Source organism: Triturus cristatus, chromosome 12 (assembly GCF_964204655.1).
Source record: "Triturus cristatus chromosome 12, aTriCri1.1, whole genome shotgun sequence".
Lineage (NCBI taxonomy): Eukaryota > Metazoa > Chordata > Amphibia > Caudata > Salamandridae > Triturus > Triturus cristatus.
In genome coordinates this window covers 679,024,846-679,040,737 of record NC_140595.1, presented here as the reverse complement: position 1 = coordinate 679,040,737, position 15,892 = coordinate 679,024,846, and the positions used below count along the sequence as shown (strand labels likewise).

The following is a 15,892-nucleotide window of genomic DNA, read 5'->3' as shown; positions in this document are numbered from 1 at the left end:
CTGAGCTAACTATAACTCGCGCCCCCGCAATGCACTGCTTAAGACCTCGCATAATACAATACTCATGACATGGTCAGTGACATCACTGATAACATCATCCACAAAATCGCTAACCCCCCCACTCACACCCCCTTAGAATCTTTCATACACCCACTCCCACACAACCATTCACAACCCCATTCACAGGCTCATACCAGTACTTACACACCTACTCTATGATTCATAGATCTACACACACATCCACTCACCCATATAGCCACTCATATACCCACTCACTAATACAGCCACCAACATATCCACTCATACACCAACACAGCCACTCACACACTGAATCAGTCACCCATAGAGCGAATCAGACACCCACACAATCACCCATTCAAGCACACATCCACTTATCCGTACAGTTACACACACCCACCCCACTTATGTACTCATACTCATTAATTCACCTATACAGTCACTGACACAAGTACACACTCACCCATACAACCACTTTCACATTCACAGTCACTTATATACCCCATCACTCACCTATACTGCTTTTCACATATCCAGTTACTCACCCATATACCACAGACAAGTCCACTCACCCACACAGTCATATAAACACTCATACAGTTCCCCCTCACACACACACACACACACACACTAACCTATACAGTCACTGACTCACCCACACAAGCAGTCTCACGCTCCCTCACCCACCCCTCACATACACTCAGACTCCATACAGGTACTCAGACAATCAATCAATCACCCATACAGCCACTCAGGGGCTCACTCAAGCACCTATAAAGTAACTTAGACACCAACTGACAGACTTACACAAATATTCACACAACCAGACATAACCAGTCATTCACCCATACATTCACTCAGACACCTAATCACTCACCTATACAGTCAGGTACACACCCACTGAATCACCCATATAGGCACTCATACACCCACTGATTCACCAACACACCTTGGTATATATATATTCAACAATCAAACTTTAAAAAAACTCCGTCACTGGATGATGCCATCAGTAATGTCATTTGAGTTGTCATCAGTGATGTCACTAACCATGTCATGAGTGATGTAATATGTGAGGTCATAAGCAGTGCATTGCGGGGGCACGAGTTTCTAGTTAGCTCAGCTAACTAGAACTGCTGAATTTCACTGGTTTTGTACGAGTGAAACCTGAGCCTAACTAGAACGCTTTCTCAATCCATACTAATTACTCTCTCAACTGCGTCAAATATGCTTGCCAAACAATGGATAAGGAAAAGATACTTTCTAATTAGTCATATGCATCCTTTCATTGGTACTTCAAATAACATTATTTGTTCTTCAATCTCTAAATAAGCAATGATGACTTTAAAACCGCTTTTACCATGAAAGAAATGTAATGTTCATGATTTCAAATCAACGTCCACAGTTGGCACACGAGAAGAGGAGTAATTTAAATACATCACTGCCGCCTTCAATCCTCTGCATCCACTTGAATTACAGCCACAGTTCAACATATTTACCGCTGATGCTCTGTGAATAATTAATGTTTTACTCTGCAGTTGGGGCATCATGTTATTACTATGAACTCTGTGCTGCTTGGTTTCTTGAAAAACTGCAGACTCCAAACCCCCACTGCTCAGCTGATGCCGATACTGTGACCTGCTCCTGGCATCAGTCAAATTGAGGGTGAAGTTTATTAAAAGAGTTTCCTGCAAAGAAACACCAAAGTCCCCGCCAGGAGAGTCCAACAGCCCTCAGAGACTAACTCCGGTCATTGCCTCAGCCCCAGCTTCATCCCAGTCAGCGCCCAGGGGCTAGCTGGTCTCTTAATCCAATCCTGTCCTCCGAAGGAAAACCAGGTAAGGCTACCTTTAAGTGCAGTCTATGCAAAGCTACATTTTCAGCTTTTAAATTTGTCTCTGCATCGACTCCGCTTAAAGGTACCCTTATTTGGTTTTACCCACAAGGTGAAAGTTCATATATAGCGCCAACAATGGTTTTAAATTTGTACATATCTGATCAATAGGTACTTCTTTTTTCCAAAGTCGTGGGAAGGTCCACACTAACGAGAGGCCTAAAAGCATCGACAATTTCCTTTGGGGGACTTATCCAATCTTGAATATACTAAATACATTTATGGACACACACCCAATAGATCCATGGTAGGGTTGTCCTCCACGTGACACCATTTGAAGGACTACCTCCTATGTGGACTGCACAAAAAATAAGAAGCACAGCCACATTGTTCTTCAAAACAACCGGAAGACTGAAGCAATATTGTTTGTATTGTAGTTGGCACCATTTTTCTGTGCTTAAACGTTGATGATTACTTTCTTTCTTTTTTTTCTTTTTGTGTTTAGTTCTAATACACACTCAAGGTATTAGTGCTGATAGTGAAGATTATTATGCCACCATTAAGTAAATAAATCGTCTAATTTAAAATCATACTTATAAACTAGTGACTAATTGAATATTCATTGAGGAACCCTATGTATGATATATTCCCACAAAATATCATATGAACGTTTAGCCTAACCTGGAGGTGAGCATGAGTACATTACCCATAAAAAAAATCGAACATGAGGCAATCCTACATGATATAACATGGGACATCTTAGAAAAACTTGATAAAGGTGCTACACTGGCTACCTGGTTAAGTGATTAGCTGGTAAACTGAAGCGCAACAGAATAAAAGATAATTACAGCTAGCAATTGCAGCTAGGGCCCAAAATATTCTATATGTGACAGAGGCAAATGCGGCCCAGCCCTGTGGAATTCATATTTCACAAGCAAAGTCTGCTGCATGACCATCAGAGCAAGCCACAGGTCGGTTCACTAAAGAGGCCTTAAACAGGATTATCACACATTGGAATCCCACCTGCTCAAACAGTAAGCAAAAAGACATTAGCACTCACAGTATCAGGTAAATGGGATGCAGCATCATTCAGCAAAATCAAGACACAGTTGGGGTTGAAAGCAAATATACACTGCAGTATACAGTTTTGCAAATACCCCTGTAATTAACCGTGAGTTTTCAGACATTTGAAACAAGATATGCAGTACCCTGCATGACTATTTGTCAAAAGGTGTTAATTTAAACAGATTGATTGATGAATATACCAAAAAAACATAAGTTACCTTCGGGCCATCTCCTCGTCAGATACATCAGCTTCCATTTTCCCATCGTTGCCATCATCATCTTCTTCGTCAACAGCGACTGCAGAGTTCATCTGGATCATTAACTTCTGCAAATATAATTACTGACGGCATTAGGAACTGAACCGGAAAGATAAATGTAACAGTACTCAATAATTTCCGAATAAAGTTTGTAAGCTGGCCTCGCAAAGCACACTTTAACCAATCAGGTATTTGCCATTAGAAAAATATTTGAGAAGTTGCTAGAACTACAGAAAACAGGCAAGGAGACCACACTGATTATGTTGAACATAGACGTTGCTAAACGTATTAATCAATAGTCCTTTGAAAATGATAAAAAGGCAGAGCTATGCCCAGAAATACCTTCATAGCGTTTGCATTTATCTTTAGTGAAGATACTCAAACTGTGAAATTACTTAGAAAACTATCTTTCTAATTCCTATTGCTACTCTTAACATTGTATGCTAAAGTCATGGCAGGAGGATTCTCATGAAAATGCTCCAATAACGTTTGAAAGTTAAAGTGAAGACTGTACAGGGCTTACGGGGATGCTTTGTGTGGTGCTGGGAAACCGAGCTTCCACTGTGTTTAGAATTGAAAAGGAATACATAGGCAATAGTCTTTCCAACAGAGTTAACTCCTCGGGAGTTGATAGAGCATATTCAATTGGGCCAATGAGAGCAATATGTGATCCCTTACGCAAAAGCTTGTAAGGAGTGTAAAATCTTGCTCCAAGTATAAAGGTTTAGACTAAAATGGTTTGTAAAGGAGAGATTTGTATCCTACTACAAGGGCAGACTGTACACAAACCATCAGCAAGAGCACTGCAGCATTTATTACACATTAAACCTTGATCTTGGATTACCATTCCACAAATGGAAGCAGTCCGCTAGCAGAAATCTGCCTCTATTTTAATCAGACACTGAAAGGTCACGGTTTACACAGCTTCACGCATAAACAGTGCGAGAACAGGAAACGTGGGCTCTACCTGAAGCGAACTTAAAATCAGCTCACACTTGTACAAAACTATCTTTTTTAAACTAGGATTTTGGAATGGGGAGCCACCAGACAATGGAAAATGTTCATAGGATGTTTAGAGGATGATTATTATGGAAAAATTGTTGGTTGAGGTCATAATAACAGTTAGGAGGTGCATTAATAAAGCGGTGGTGTGTCACGAAGCATAAAATGTAACACTTGAAACACAGACTAAAAACAAAATACTGAAACAAACACTTTAAAACATGATTACATGTTAAAGTCTAAACTTAGTGTTAACCCTAATAACTTGTCCAAGTCTGGCACCTGGACCGTAAATAGAACTCTAGCTCTATGCGCCCTCACTCTGAGACTAAATGAAGTAGTAGTGAATATAAGCCGAATGCTAATTCTATGCTTAATCCTAGCGCTGTCCATAAACGGTACAACTACTCCTTGGCTTTGATACTAGGTGTAGCATCAAATCTAAAACTAATCCAACTGTACATTTCAGGTACTTGGGTTGTTGCATATGAAACAGACGACCACGCCCTCACAAATCCTTAAAGATACTGTTCTACCACTGTAGATTTCAATCACTACCAAGCAGATAGCAGAGGCATGCAACATATCCCAGATGTAATAATGCTGTACCTCAACTTCTGGGTTGAATCCTTTGAAGGACATTCTGCCATATAACAGGTCTTCACATGGAACAAAACTTCTTTCTTCAACAATGGCGCACCTATCATCAAAAAAGAAAGCCAGGAATGTAGGAACTTGAGTAAGAGAAAATGGTACAAATGTAAAATTGGAGTCTAAATAGAACAAATAAAATCAGCATATGATGGACACTAACAATCAACAATGAAGTCAAGATTGTATAAAAATTCTAAATAAATTAGCAGACTAATAAGGAAACTGAAGTTTCATGCATGCATGTAGTGCAGAAGTCCCGAGGAACTTATAATCACTAGGCCACAGAACCCCTCACTGTAAAAAGAGTCTACTGCTCTCTTCAGACACCAGAGCCCAAGTATCAAGACAGTGCACAGTGCTCCACCTCAGTAAAAGACAATCTCCTCCACCATCCATGAAAGACCAGGAACTTCCCCATTCCCTTCAGGAGCTGTAGCATAACAGTGTGCACACAAGTGAAAGAGACCCATAACCAGCACTTGACCCACCCACCCTCCGCACCCCCACATCCCTGGTACACACTGCCTGGGCACCACCTCCTCTCTCACCTATTGGTAACATAGCCTGCAGTATCCTGTATTACCTTCCTGGTAGCTACAGAGGTGTGGAATTTAATAAAATCTCGACTTGTCCATGGGGCAGGTTACTTCATAAATCTACATATCCTGTAAACAATATCCACTTTACCTTTGGTGCCATGTAGTGCAGCTTCAAATTATGGCAGCAATCTCATTATATAAAAGCTCTGATATTAGCCTTTCTGATTATGCCAGGGCTCATTTCCTTATTTTGCCACCATTCTGCAGATCTATATACTGGAGCTGGAGGTAGCATTAAGTAATAGTTCCAGGGTTGAAACGCCCTTTCGAGTCTGTGCAAACCTACTAAATTGCATGTTTTAGGGGTTCGTCAGCTCTTCCCTAATCTTTTCCCATACTGAGAAAGGCTGTAAATATACACCCAACAATGTCAGAAATAAAACTTCTTCCAGGGTTGGGAAAAAAATGGTTGGAGGGAAAGTGAACTTGTTAACGCTCAACAGATTTCACATGAGCAAATCTATGCCTACATATTTGCTCATGCTAAAAAGCCGTTAACAAATATTTTCTCGGAGTATGATTTCCTGGACGACTTCTGTAAATTCATGAAAGCCATAAATCGGCACTAATACAAGGACATATACCACAGGTGCAATTTTATGACTTTCTTGAAGAATTGGGCCTCTAATTAGGTCTGGAGTTAAGCAAGACCTTTTATTAAATATTGCTTTTTGTCAGCGTTTGCTATAATGGTAAGGGCCTAGCAGCTCCAACAAAATTTTACAACAACCATATCAAAACAAGACACGTACTGACAAAACCAAAAGTTGACCACCAATATCAGACTAACTTTGCCACTGCTTGTTTATTTTCACGTTACCCATTATCTTGTTGAAACTGGTTGCACTGATTATCCATTATGGATATTTTTGGGAAACTAACATGCATCAACACTTTTTACTAAATGATGCTTTGAAGAAATGTTACCTACAATTTTTTTGTGAACATTTTATTTTGAAAGCAAGCTTCTGCAGATATTTGCATCGAATTAGAGAGCTTTCTCAGAGCACTGTATGTAGCTTCAATGTTAAACTTTGAAAGCGGTCGAACATTTGTTTTACACTGGTACCACTCTCAGTAGTGTAGTCTGAGCTGACATTTCCTTAGAGCGTTCACTCTATTAAAAAAATACTTTGTATTAATGAACCATAAATACAAATGCGAACAACATTAACATATGGACACATTCACTGCAGACAACGCCCTCCCATGATCCATAATGTGTTACTGTACACTGGCAGCCAAAGAGTTTGTGTTGCAGCGGGTTGGGCCTACCTGTCCCAAGGACAAAATAAACATGAAAAGTTGTTATCCTTGACCTCAAACAAAATGTCCTGGGAGTCCCGGATCTAGTACTAAAGTTTATTCCAGTTACTGCCTATATGCACATTCCAATTCACGTTGGGAGTACCCACTGACAGAATCAACAACGTCAAACATTCTAGAATCACCACTGCTCGTCTGTTCTACATTTTGGTTCATAGTTTTGTCACTGAACCCATTGTGAAGTTGAAACTCCATTGCAAAAAAAATAGAGAGAAGCAAACCATTAACTATACAGAAGACGGCCGAAGGAACGGAAGCAGAAAACAAAGACATGACATTTTTCTCAGTACTGCCACTCAATTTATTCAATTAACAAAAAGATGGCACCGGTCTTTGAATAACCCAATTGATGTCACATTCTTTATTTGAGAGGCAGATAAGAGTTTACAACCAAACTAATTTCACGGATCCTAAACACTAGGAAATGGGAGGTTGAACAACTTTCACTACAATGGAACACTTAGGTCTTCAAAGCAAAATGGTGGTATCACAAGCAGGGTAACCAAGAGCCCTCAACGGCACCCTGCAGTCCAAGGAATAATCGCTTAAAGTTTTGGACTAGAAGTCTCGATTGCCACGCCTAGTTAGGATGCACACCAAGGATCACCAGCATGACTACTTATGGAGGATGATGTTTGAGTGGGCCTCATAGTTGACACACCATTTTATCATGTCCTGATAGGATGTGTACATTCACTTGCCCTAGGATGGACGGTCTCTCTCTGTTTCTCTCTCTCTCACTCTCTGTGTCTGTCTCTCTCTCTCTCTGTATCTCTCTCTCTGTGTCTCTCTCTCTCTGTATCTCTCTCTCCCTAAGGTGGTCAACAACGTTAAGGAATACATTTGGAGCATTAGCTTAGGCAGCCTTATGTTAGCATTCACTAAAGGGAATGAATATGCACAATAATTGTTTCCAGCATTGTTCCTTCGATACAGCCTGACAATGTTCAGATTATCGACATTATCACACAGCAGACCTTCCTATGCTGCGTAGGCATGATCTTATTGGATTTTGAAAAAAGGTAGAATCTTTGTAGGTCCCAATGAAATCCAAAGGAATCCAAGTTATATATCCACCCTTCTCAGATATATCTGAAGAATCTTATTAAACATAGCCAACAATAGTGTCTCTCTATACAAGAGGAGAGGAGAGGAGAACATCACATGTACCAGGACCTTGAAAGAAGTTAACTGTACCTTGCAACTAACCTTCTCAGCCTTTAATTATTTTATGAACAAAAATATTAAAGACTTTGAGGAAGACTTTAGAATGACTAACAAAACATCAGCTGCGAACACAATATCTGAATATAAACAAATCTTGTCATAGCTGATTTATAGAATAAAGCAAAATACATATTGTTTGAGAGTGTTAGAGTGGAAGCCTTTACCATTAGAGGACCACAGAGAAGTCGGCCAATCAAAAGAGACCAGCATTCAAAACAAGAAGAATCTAGATGAGAAATTTGCTTTGATCTTGTTGCTTTTAGCTGCAGTGCCAGTATTACAAAACAATGGTCTTGTGAAGTTGTAGTCCTTACAAATTAAAAATCAAAGCAGTCTGAAAATATATATATATATATATATATATATATATACATACATACATACATACATACACATATATATATACAAACACACACACACACTCCCCCCCCCCCCCCCCCTATATACTATAAACCCGCATTTCCAAGTAAGGCAAGTTGAGGATTTGGTCAAATGACGTGGGGGTTGCGATGAATGAGAGTGGAAGCAATGGATTAATTGATAGAGTTATAGGGTGAGAAATAGGGTAGTGCATTGGAAAGAGTAGCAGAAAGAGGTTTGAGAGGAGTCAGAGGTGAGGTAGAGGATATATTGAGAGCGGTATATAGGGTGAAAAATAGGGTAGTGCATTGGATATGCTGAATTAGAAGAAAAGTAATAAATAAGTAAAAGTAATACATATACAGAGTCAAAAGTAATAAAGATATAGATCCATAACTACATAGAAGATATATAGATGCATAAAGGAAGGTAGTATATGTAGATTAAAGATGCATTAAACTCTGGCTTTCAAGTGTTGTACTTTAAATTAATATATATATATATATATATATATATATATATATATATATATATATATATATATATATATATATATATATATATATATATAGCCTCCTGAACATTCAAGGCATCTGACGAAGGCTAACCAAGCCGAAATGCATTATGCCGTTCATCTAATAAAGAAGTTTCCCTTTACCTACCGAGGCCTCTGCTCTTTCTTCGGAGGAGTTCCTGTTGATTTTGCACGCGTCAGCCGGAGACGCGATTCAGAGGCACCCGTTCCTTAAGCTGGCTCGGACATCACTGGCTCCTGCTTTTGCAGTTTTCTTCTCATGTCCAGGGTTCTGGAAGGGCCCGAGCCCGCCTCCGACTCCACAGGCGAAGCAAGGACGACTGCATTGCGGTATGTGACTTCACTGAGGGCAGGGTGCATTGTCTCTCCTGTCCATGTCCTGCGAAGTCCTGGACCGGGTGGCTGGAACGGTGTGGGACTAGTGGAAACTTCAAGTTGTTACAACAGCAGGATATTGGTTCTTGTCGTCATCGTCAACTATCCTGCACCTCGCCTGACCACATGGTTTAACTTCCCCACGCAGCACTTACCTGTAGCAGAAGTATTCGGGCACTCGCAGTTCCGATGAACTACGGGTGGCGAGCGGACATTTGGTTGGGGTTGTCCACTTGGATCGATCACATCACATCCCCACCCTTCTCTCACCTGATACTGATGCATTTTGGGACTCGTATGTCCGACAGACTACGAGTGGTGAGCGACCACTCGGTTGGGGGCGGAGCGAGTTCCCGCCAATGGGAAAGAGGCAGGACTGTTCAAATTACAGGTGCGACAAGCCTCCTGAACATTCAAGGCATCTGACGAAGGCTAACCAAGCCGAAATGCATTATGCCGTTCATCTAATAAAGAAGTTTCCCTTTACCTACCGAGGCCTCTGCTCTTTCTTCGGAGGAGTTCCTGTTGATTTTGCACGCGTCAGCCGGAGACGCGATTCAGAGGCACCCGTTCCTTAAGCTGGCTCGGACATCACTGGCTCCTGCTTTTGCAGTTTTCTTCTCATGTCCAGGGTTCTGGAAGGGCCCGAGCCCGCCTCCGACTCCACAGGCGAAGCAAGGACGACTGCATTGCGGTATGTGACTTCACTGAGGGCAGGGTGCATTGTCTCTCCTGTCCATGTCCTGCGAAGTCCTGGACCGGGTGGCTGGAACGGTGTGGGACTAGTGGAAACTTCAAGTTGTTACAACAGCAGGATATTGGTTCTTGTCGTCATCGTCAACTATCCTGCACCTCGCCTGACCACATGGTTTAACTTCCCCACGCAGCACTTACCTGTAGCAGAAGTATTCGGGCACTCGCAGTTCCGATGAACTACGGGTGGCGAGCGGACATTTGGTTGGGGTTGTCCACTTGGATCGATCACATCACATCCCCACCCTTCTCTCACCTGATACTGATGCATTTTGGGACTCGTATGTCCGACAGACTACGAGTGGTGAGCGACCACTCGGTTGGGGGCGGAGCGAGTTCCCGCCAATGGGAAAGAGGCAGGACTGTTCAAATTACAGGTGCGACAAGCCTCCTGAACATTCAAGGCATCTGACGAAGGCTAACCAAGCCGAAATGCATTATGCCGTTCATCTAATAAAGAAGTTTCCCTTTACCTACCGAGGCCTCTGCTCTTTCTTCGGAGGAGTTCCTGTTGATATATATAGATATATATATATATATATATATATATATATAACCTACTGGCGGTCGCCAGTAGGTAGTTATAGTTAGGACCACGTTTCCATAGGAAATCCGCAACATTCTATTTTGAATAACTTTGGCGCCGGTTGACGAATCCTCGTGAATTTTTCAAAATAGGTGGGGCGCTACGCTCCGCTCCTACCCTGAAAGTCTCGGGGGGATTCGTCAAGCGGGGGATGAGAAAAAAGGGGGGTCCCAAAACGCGTTTTCCCCATGCATTTTTCCATAGGACCTTTAGACACAGCTACAGCCCGAACGGCTGAACAGAATTACTTGAAATTTGGCAGAGAGGTAGTCCTCAGGTCAAGGAAGTGCCTTTTGTAGGTTTGGTGTAAATCTGTTCAGTAGATTCTGAGAAAATAGCCTTTAAATCAATATATATCTGAGCCAGCTTACGGTGCGCTTACGGTGCGCTTACGGTGCGCTTACCGTACGCGTACGGTGGCGTGCGCGAGCGCGATTCTGATTGGCTCTTAGATCTTAGTAAACATTCGAATCGGTCGAAACCAGGAAGCGGCGGCCGCCATTTCGTGTGTTTCACTCAGAAAAAAAAGAGTGATAACTTGAAAAGGGGGCAAGGGAGAGAGTTGCAGACCCCCTAACATTTGTAAGGGGGTCAAAGAAGGACAGAAAAGTACAAAGAAAAAATTTATTGATTTTAAAAAAAATCGCGGGGTACGCGTACGGTAAGCTCAACGTACGCGTACGGTAGAAAAAAAATAAAATAAAAGAAATGAAATGCAGATTTAAGAGTTTAGATATTAGGGGGCTCTAAAAAGAGCCGTTGTGTTTATGAAGTGATTTTTTAGTGGTACCTACAAGTAAGTACCGATGCAGAGTCTAAGGTTCAAGAGGAAGACTCTGTTCCCTTCATCATTGAAGTGCACACCATCTCCTCTATAAATGTCTTGCATGTCGTAAGGCAAGTTGTTGTGGTAAATGGAACCCATACCATAGTCACGGAGGAAAGCAGAAACAGATTTGTTGACGTGCTTTCTTGCTTTGTCAATCTGCGGACAGAAATGATTGGACCAGTTCCATTTTTGCCTTTGGCATATGTTAGAAAACACAAAGGCAGTTTTAGGGAAAAGTGAAAACAGTTGTGCAAAGGTGTCCTTCATAAGCATTTCCAGACCTACCCCAGTCAAAGTGCCTAGGTCATTGCCACCACAGTGCACTATTATGAGGTCAGGGTGTTGGATTTGCATGAAGGATTTTACCAATGGCATCAATTGGTGCCACTTTAACCCTCTCTGACCAATCCATTTAATGTCTACATTTGGCAAAGCAAGGTCTCTCACCATATCTGTTTTCTCTGCATACTTTTCACTCCAGAAGACATAGCTGTGCACTACAATCCACACTGTGAACATCTTCAAAGGAGAACTGGATGCACTCAGGAGGTGTAATTCAGTAGAATGGTAAAAAGAAATGAAAGACAGTTTGGAAATGGAGGCATACATATTTTTTTTATAAAAAAAAGAACTGATTGGCTGTTTCATACCATTCTAGAATAAAAACTAGGCTGTATGTGTAAATTAATAGAAGCATGTTTTGTATTAGTACAGAAAAATGTGTTACCAAAGAACAGTACTATGGATTTGCTGTTAGGTTTGAAAAGTCAAGCACTCTTGCTCTGTGGAATTGAAACACTGTTTGGTGAACTTCTGACCTAACTCCACACAGCAGTGTTCCATGAGCTGTTGCTATGGTAGCAGGCAGAAGTCAAGTTGGGGGAAGGGTACTAGGCAGAAGTCAAGTTGGGGGAAGGGTACTTTTGGAAAAGGGTTGGTTTTCAACCAATAGAAATGTGTGATTACATTTGAAAAAAAGGGGGAAGCACTGAGATTTGAAACTTACATGTATATGTGTGGAAAAATAGAGGGAAACTTTGCCATTATCTGGTTCTGCTGAGAGGAGAGAGGTGTAAAGAACAGAGATCCTGGCTCTGATAATCTGCTGTTTGAGTGCCACATTTCTTTCACAACTAACTAATTTTAAAGGTGAGTTTAGAGTTTGAGAGGGGATGTATATGGTAAATTAAGAAATGAATAATAGAAATGGAATTCCTTTTGTTGAAGTTGTGTTTATTATTTTCTGTTTTGGGAGAAATTTAAATGTGAGGAACATGTAAAATAATATGGACTATGTTTTCACGATAAATTAAGGTGTACTGGTAAAAATAAAGAATACTTTAAGGGTTTGAGGTTGGACTCAGTAATGCAAATACATACAGCATCAGTAAGGCTGGTTGCCATTGCTGGAGTGTAGGCAGTCACCCAGGTTACACATGGTGCTAGTCTGAAAAAGCAGTCTGGACATGTGCTTTTTTAAGAATCTGAAAAGTGGATTCATAATGTGTCAGTCTGTAAAAGTGTTTATCACTTGCCAAAAAAAAGAGTAGTAAGTGTGCTTTCAAATTGGCAAAGAAATTTCGTTTTGTGACTAATGTGAAAACATGACTCTGTGTGCAAATAGGAATTACAGGCAGAGATTTATTGCGTATTGCTCTGGTGATTTCACAGTTGCATTAGATGGAAAGGGGGAGCCATTTTTTGGTGCAGAAGCAGACTCTTAGCACACACCCAGCTGCTTACCCTGTGGAATCATGCACAGTATTCACAAGCGAGTGGGGTTTGAGGTTTCAGTCAGTAATGCAAATACATTCAGCATCACTAAGGCTGGTTGCCCTTGCTGGAGTGTAGTCAGTCACCCAGGTTACACATGGTGCTGGTCTGAAAAAGCTGTTTGGACATTTGCTTTTATCAGAATCTGAAAAGTGGATTCATAATGTGTCAGTCTGTAAAAGTACTTTTCACTTGCCTAAAAAGTAGTAGAAAGTATGCTTTGCAATTGGCAAAGAAATTTCGTTTTCTGCCTAATTTCAAAGCATGACTGTGTGCACACAGGAATTGTTTTTAGATATTTAATTGGTGAAGGTGTTATTGTGATTTTCATTTATAGGAAAGGGGTTTATAGTATTTTAAGATTTCTAAAGAACATAAAAAATGTAGTAATATATTTAAATAAAATAAAGGAATTTTTTTTTAGTTTTTTTCAGGTATTGCTGAAGAGCAGTGAACAAAATTTAAGATGCCTACAAAATCCAGAGTAAAGAAAGACCACAAAAAAAAACCTATATTTGAAGACAACTGGAGGACCTAAGTTAGTTGGAGATGCTCATGTTGGGAAAAAGAAAAAATCTTCTGGTAAGCAGACAAAATTTTTTTTAAAGAACATATTAAAAAAAAAGGAAAAATGTACAAAATGTCTGTACTGGAAAGAATGTTTTCAATAGAAAAGGACAGGAAAAAATTGAGAATTTAGTTAATGCAAATATACCTTCTGCAACTAAAAAGATTAACTTAAACAGAAAAACAGCGTTTAAAGAGATACGTAGAAAAATGTTTCAGAGAAGAGTTATGTCCAATTTGATAAAGGATGTGAAGAAATATAAGCAAAAGGCTAAGTTTTATAAGAGAAAAAAAGAAATTGAAGCCATTGCAGCAAAGGCATTAGAATTAAAAAGGAAACTATTCATTTTAATTTTGAATAGGATGCGTACATTAGATAAAATGGTTAATGTACTGAAATCACAAAGCAAAAGGAAAAGAGTAGTGAACAGAACAAACTTTTGTAAAGTGTTTTTTAGGAAAATGGATGCATAGTTCAAGTAGTGAACCTTTTTTTAATGAAGAGAGCTATTTTCAAAGTAATAGTTTGCTGCATGCAGTTGACAGCAGAGGTCGTGCTTACGAAGTGAAAAATGGTTGCATAATGGAGAAGGAGATAATGGTTTCAAGAGATGAGGTACAAGTGATGGCGGATGAGGCTATGGGGAGACGTCCTAAAGCCCCAGTGTACACTTGGAATTGTAGTAGTATTTGCACTGTGCGTCAGGAATCGATTGATAAATTTCGTGAGTTTCTAAGAGAATATAGTAAAAAAAGTGTAAAACAAAAGATTAAGGTGCTTCAAAGTCTAGATCCATGCAGAGTGAGAGAGAATACTGGTTTGCAGGGTCATTCTCTGGCTTGTCTATCTAGAAAAGTGTGTAATAGTGTTTTCCATCATTTTAGGATGCTGGCTGTTCATCATACTGAAATGAGAAAGTTTGTGAGACGGTTGTATTTTGCTAAAAGTCCAGCAATAAAGTTAGATGAATTGAATAGGGCTCTGTTCCGTGGATCGGTATCAGATGTAGAGAAGGTTGTTGATGAAATTCAGTTTTGTTACTTTGGTCCTGAACAAAACAGTGCAGAAAAGGACACAGTAAATGAGGAAGAAGTGGAAGAGAATGTAGAACCCTCTGTAAGTAAGACATTTAATGATCACATAACAAAATTTGCAATAATCTCTAATGAAAGACCAAATATTACTTGTATTTGTTGCCGCAGAACTCATTATAGAAAACAAACTAGGAATGTTGATCTCTACAGAAAGAGTGAAAATGAAGATAATTATAAGTGGAAGGATTTTGCCACATATATATTTCTTGAAAATTGTTTTGAATTGGGTGAAGATCAGCGTATTTGTAAATACTGTTACAACAAGTTAGAGGAAAATAGAATGCCGACCAGAGCTGTACATAATAATTTAGAATTGGATGCTATTCCTGCTGAACTTTCTGAATTAAATACATATGAGTCTATACTCATTCAATGTGTTCATCCGTTCCAGACCATAGTACGTATGGAGCCCAAAACTGGTAAATTACCTCCTTCAGATTTACTGAGAGGTTTAAAAGGTAGAGTGGTGTATTTGCCCTTGGATTTGAAAAAAAATATGGAAACTATTGATGCGGATACTTTGGAAACTGAACCATTAATTATTCTGGTTAATGGTGTACCTACAAAGAATAAGAAGATTTGGCAGGAGCTGGTAGATGTACGGAAAGTACAAAGAGCAAATTTGTATTTGAAAAGGAATAACAAATGGTATGAATTTATATAGAAGAAGAAGAAGAAGAAGATTTACAAGAAGACACAGAAACACCAACTGGACAAATTGAAAAAGTGGACAAGTCAAAAGGAAGAAGAAATTTATGAACATTTTAGCATACATCCTCTTCATTCAAAAGAAGTTATGGGAGACAATATTGATCTGTTTCAAATGAAGAAAGCAAAAGGAACTCCCGTGAGTGTATGGGAGGAGAGCTTGGAAGCTCGATGTTTTCCCCAGCTGTTTCCTAAAGGAAAAGGAGGACGATACGATGAACGTCCAGAACAGATTCCAGCTTCTGAGTATCGGACTACAAGACTATATGCTGAAGATCCCAGATTTCGACAAAGTATTCCTTATTTGTTCCAGCTTTTATTTGAAAGCG

General features: G+C 40.0%; 1 protein-coding gene across 1 annotated transcript in view; it reads right to left on the bottom strand.

Annotated features, from left to right (window-relative positions):
* The window catches only part of MPHOSPH6 (M-phase phosphoprotein 6), a 99,596-nt gene that overhangs the window by 14,082 nt on the left and 69,622 nt on the right, over positions 1 to 15,892 (bottom strand). Inside the window, exons 3-4 of the mRNA XM_085637434.1 lie at positions 4,786 to 4,876; positions 3,136 to 3,242 (exon numbers count right to left, since the gene is read on the bottom strand). Of these exons, the coding sequence (XP_085493560.1) occupies positions 3,136 to 3,242; positions 4,786 to 4,876 (198 nt within the window). The remainder of the gene's footprint in view (positions 1 to 3,135; positions 3,243 to 4,785; positions 4,877 to 15,892) is intronic.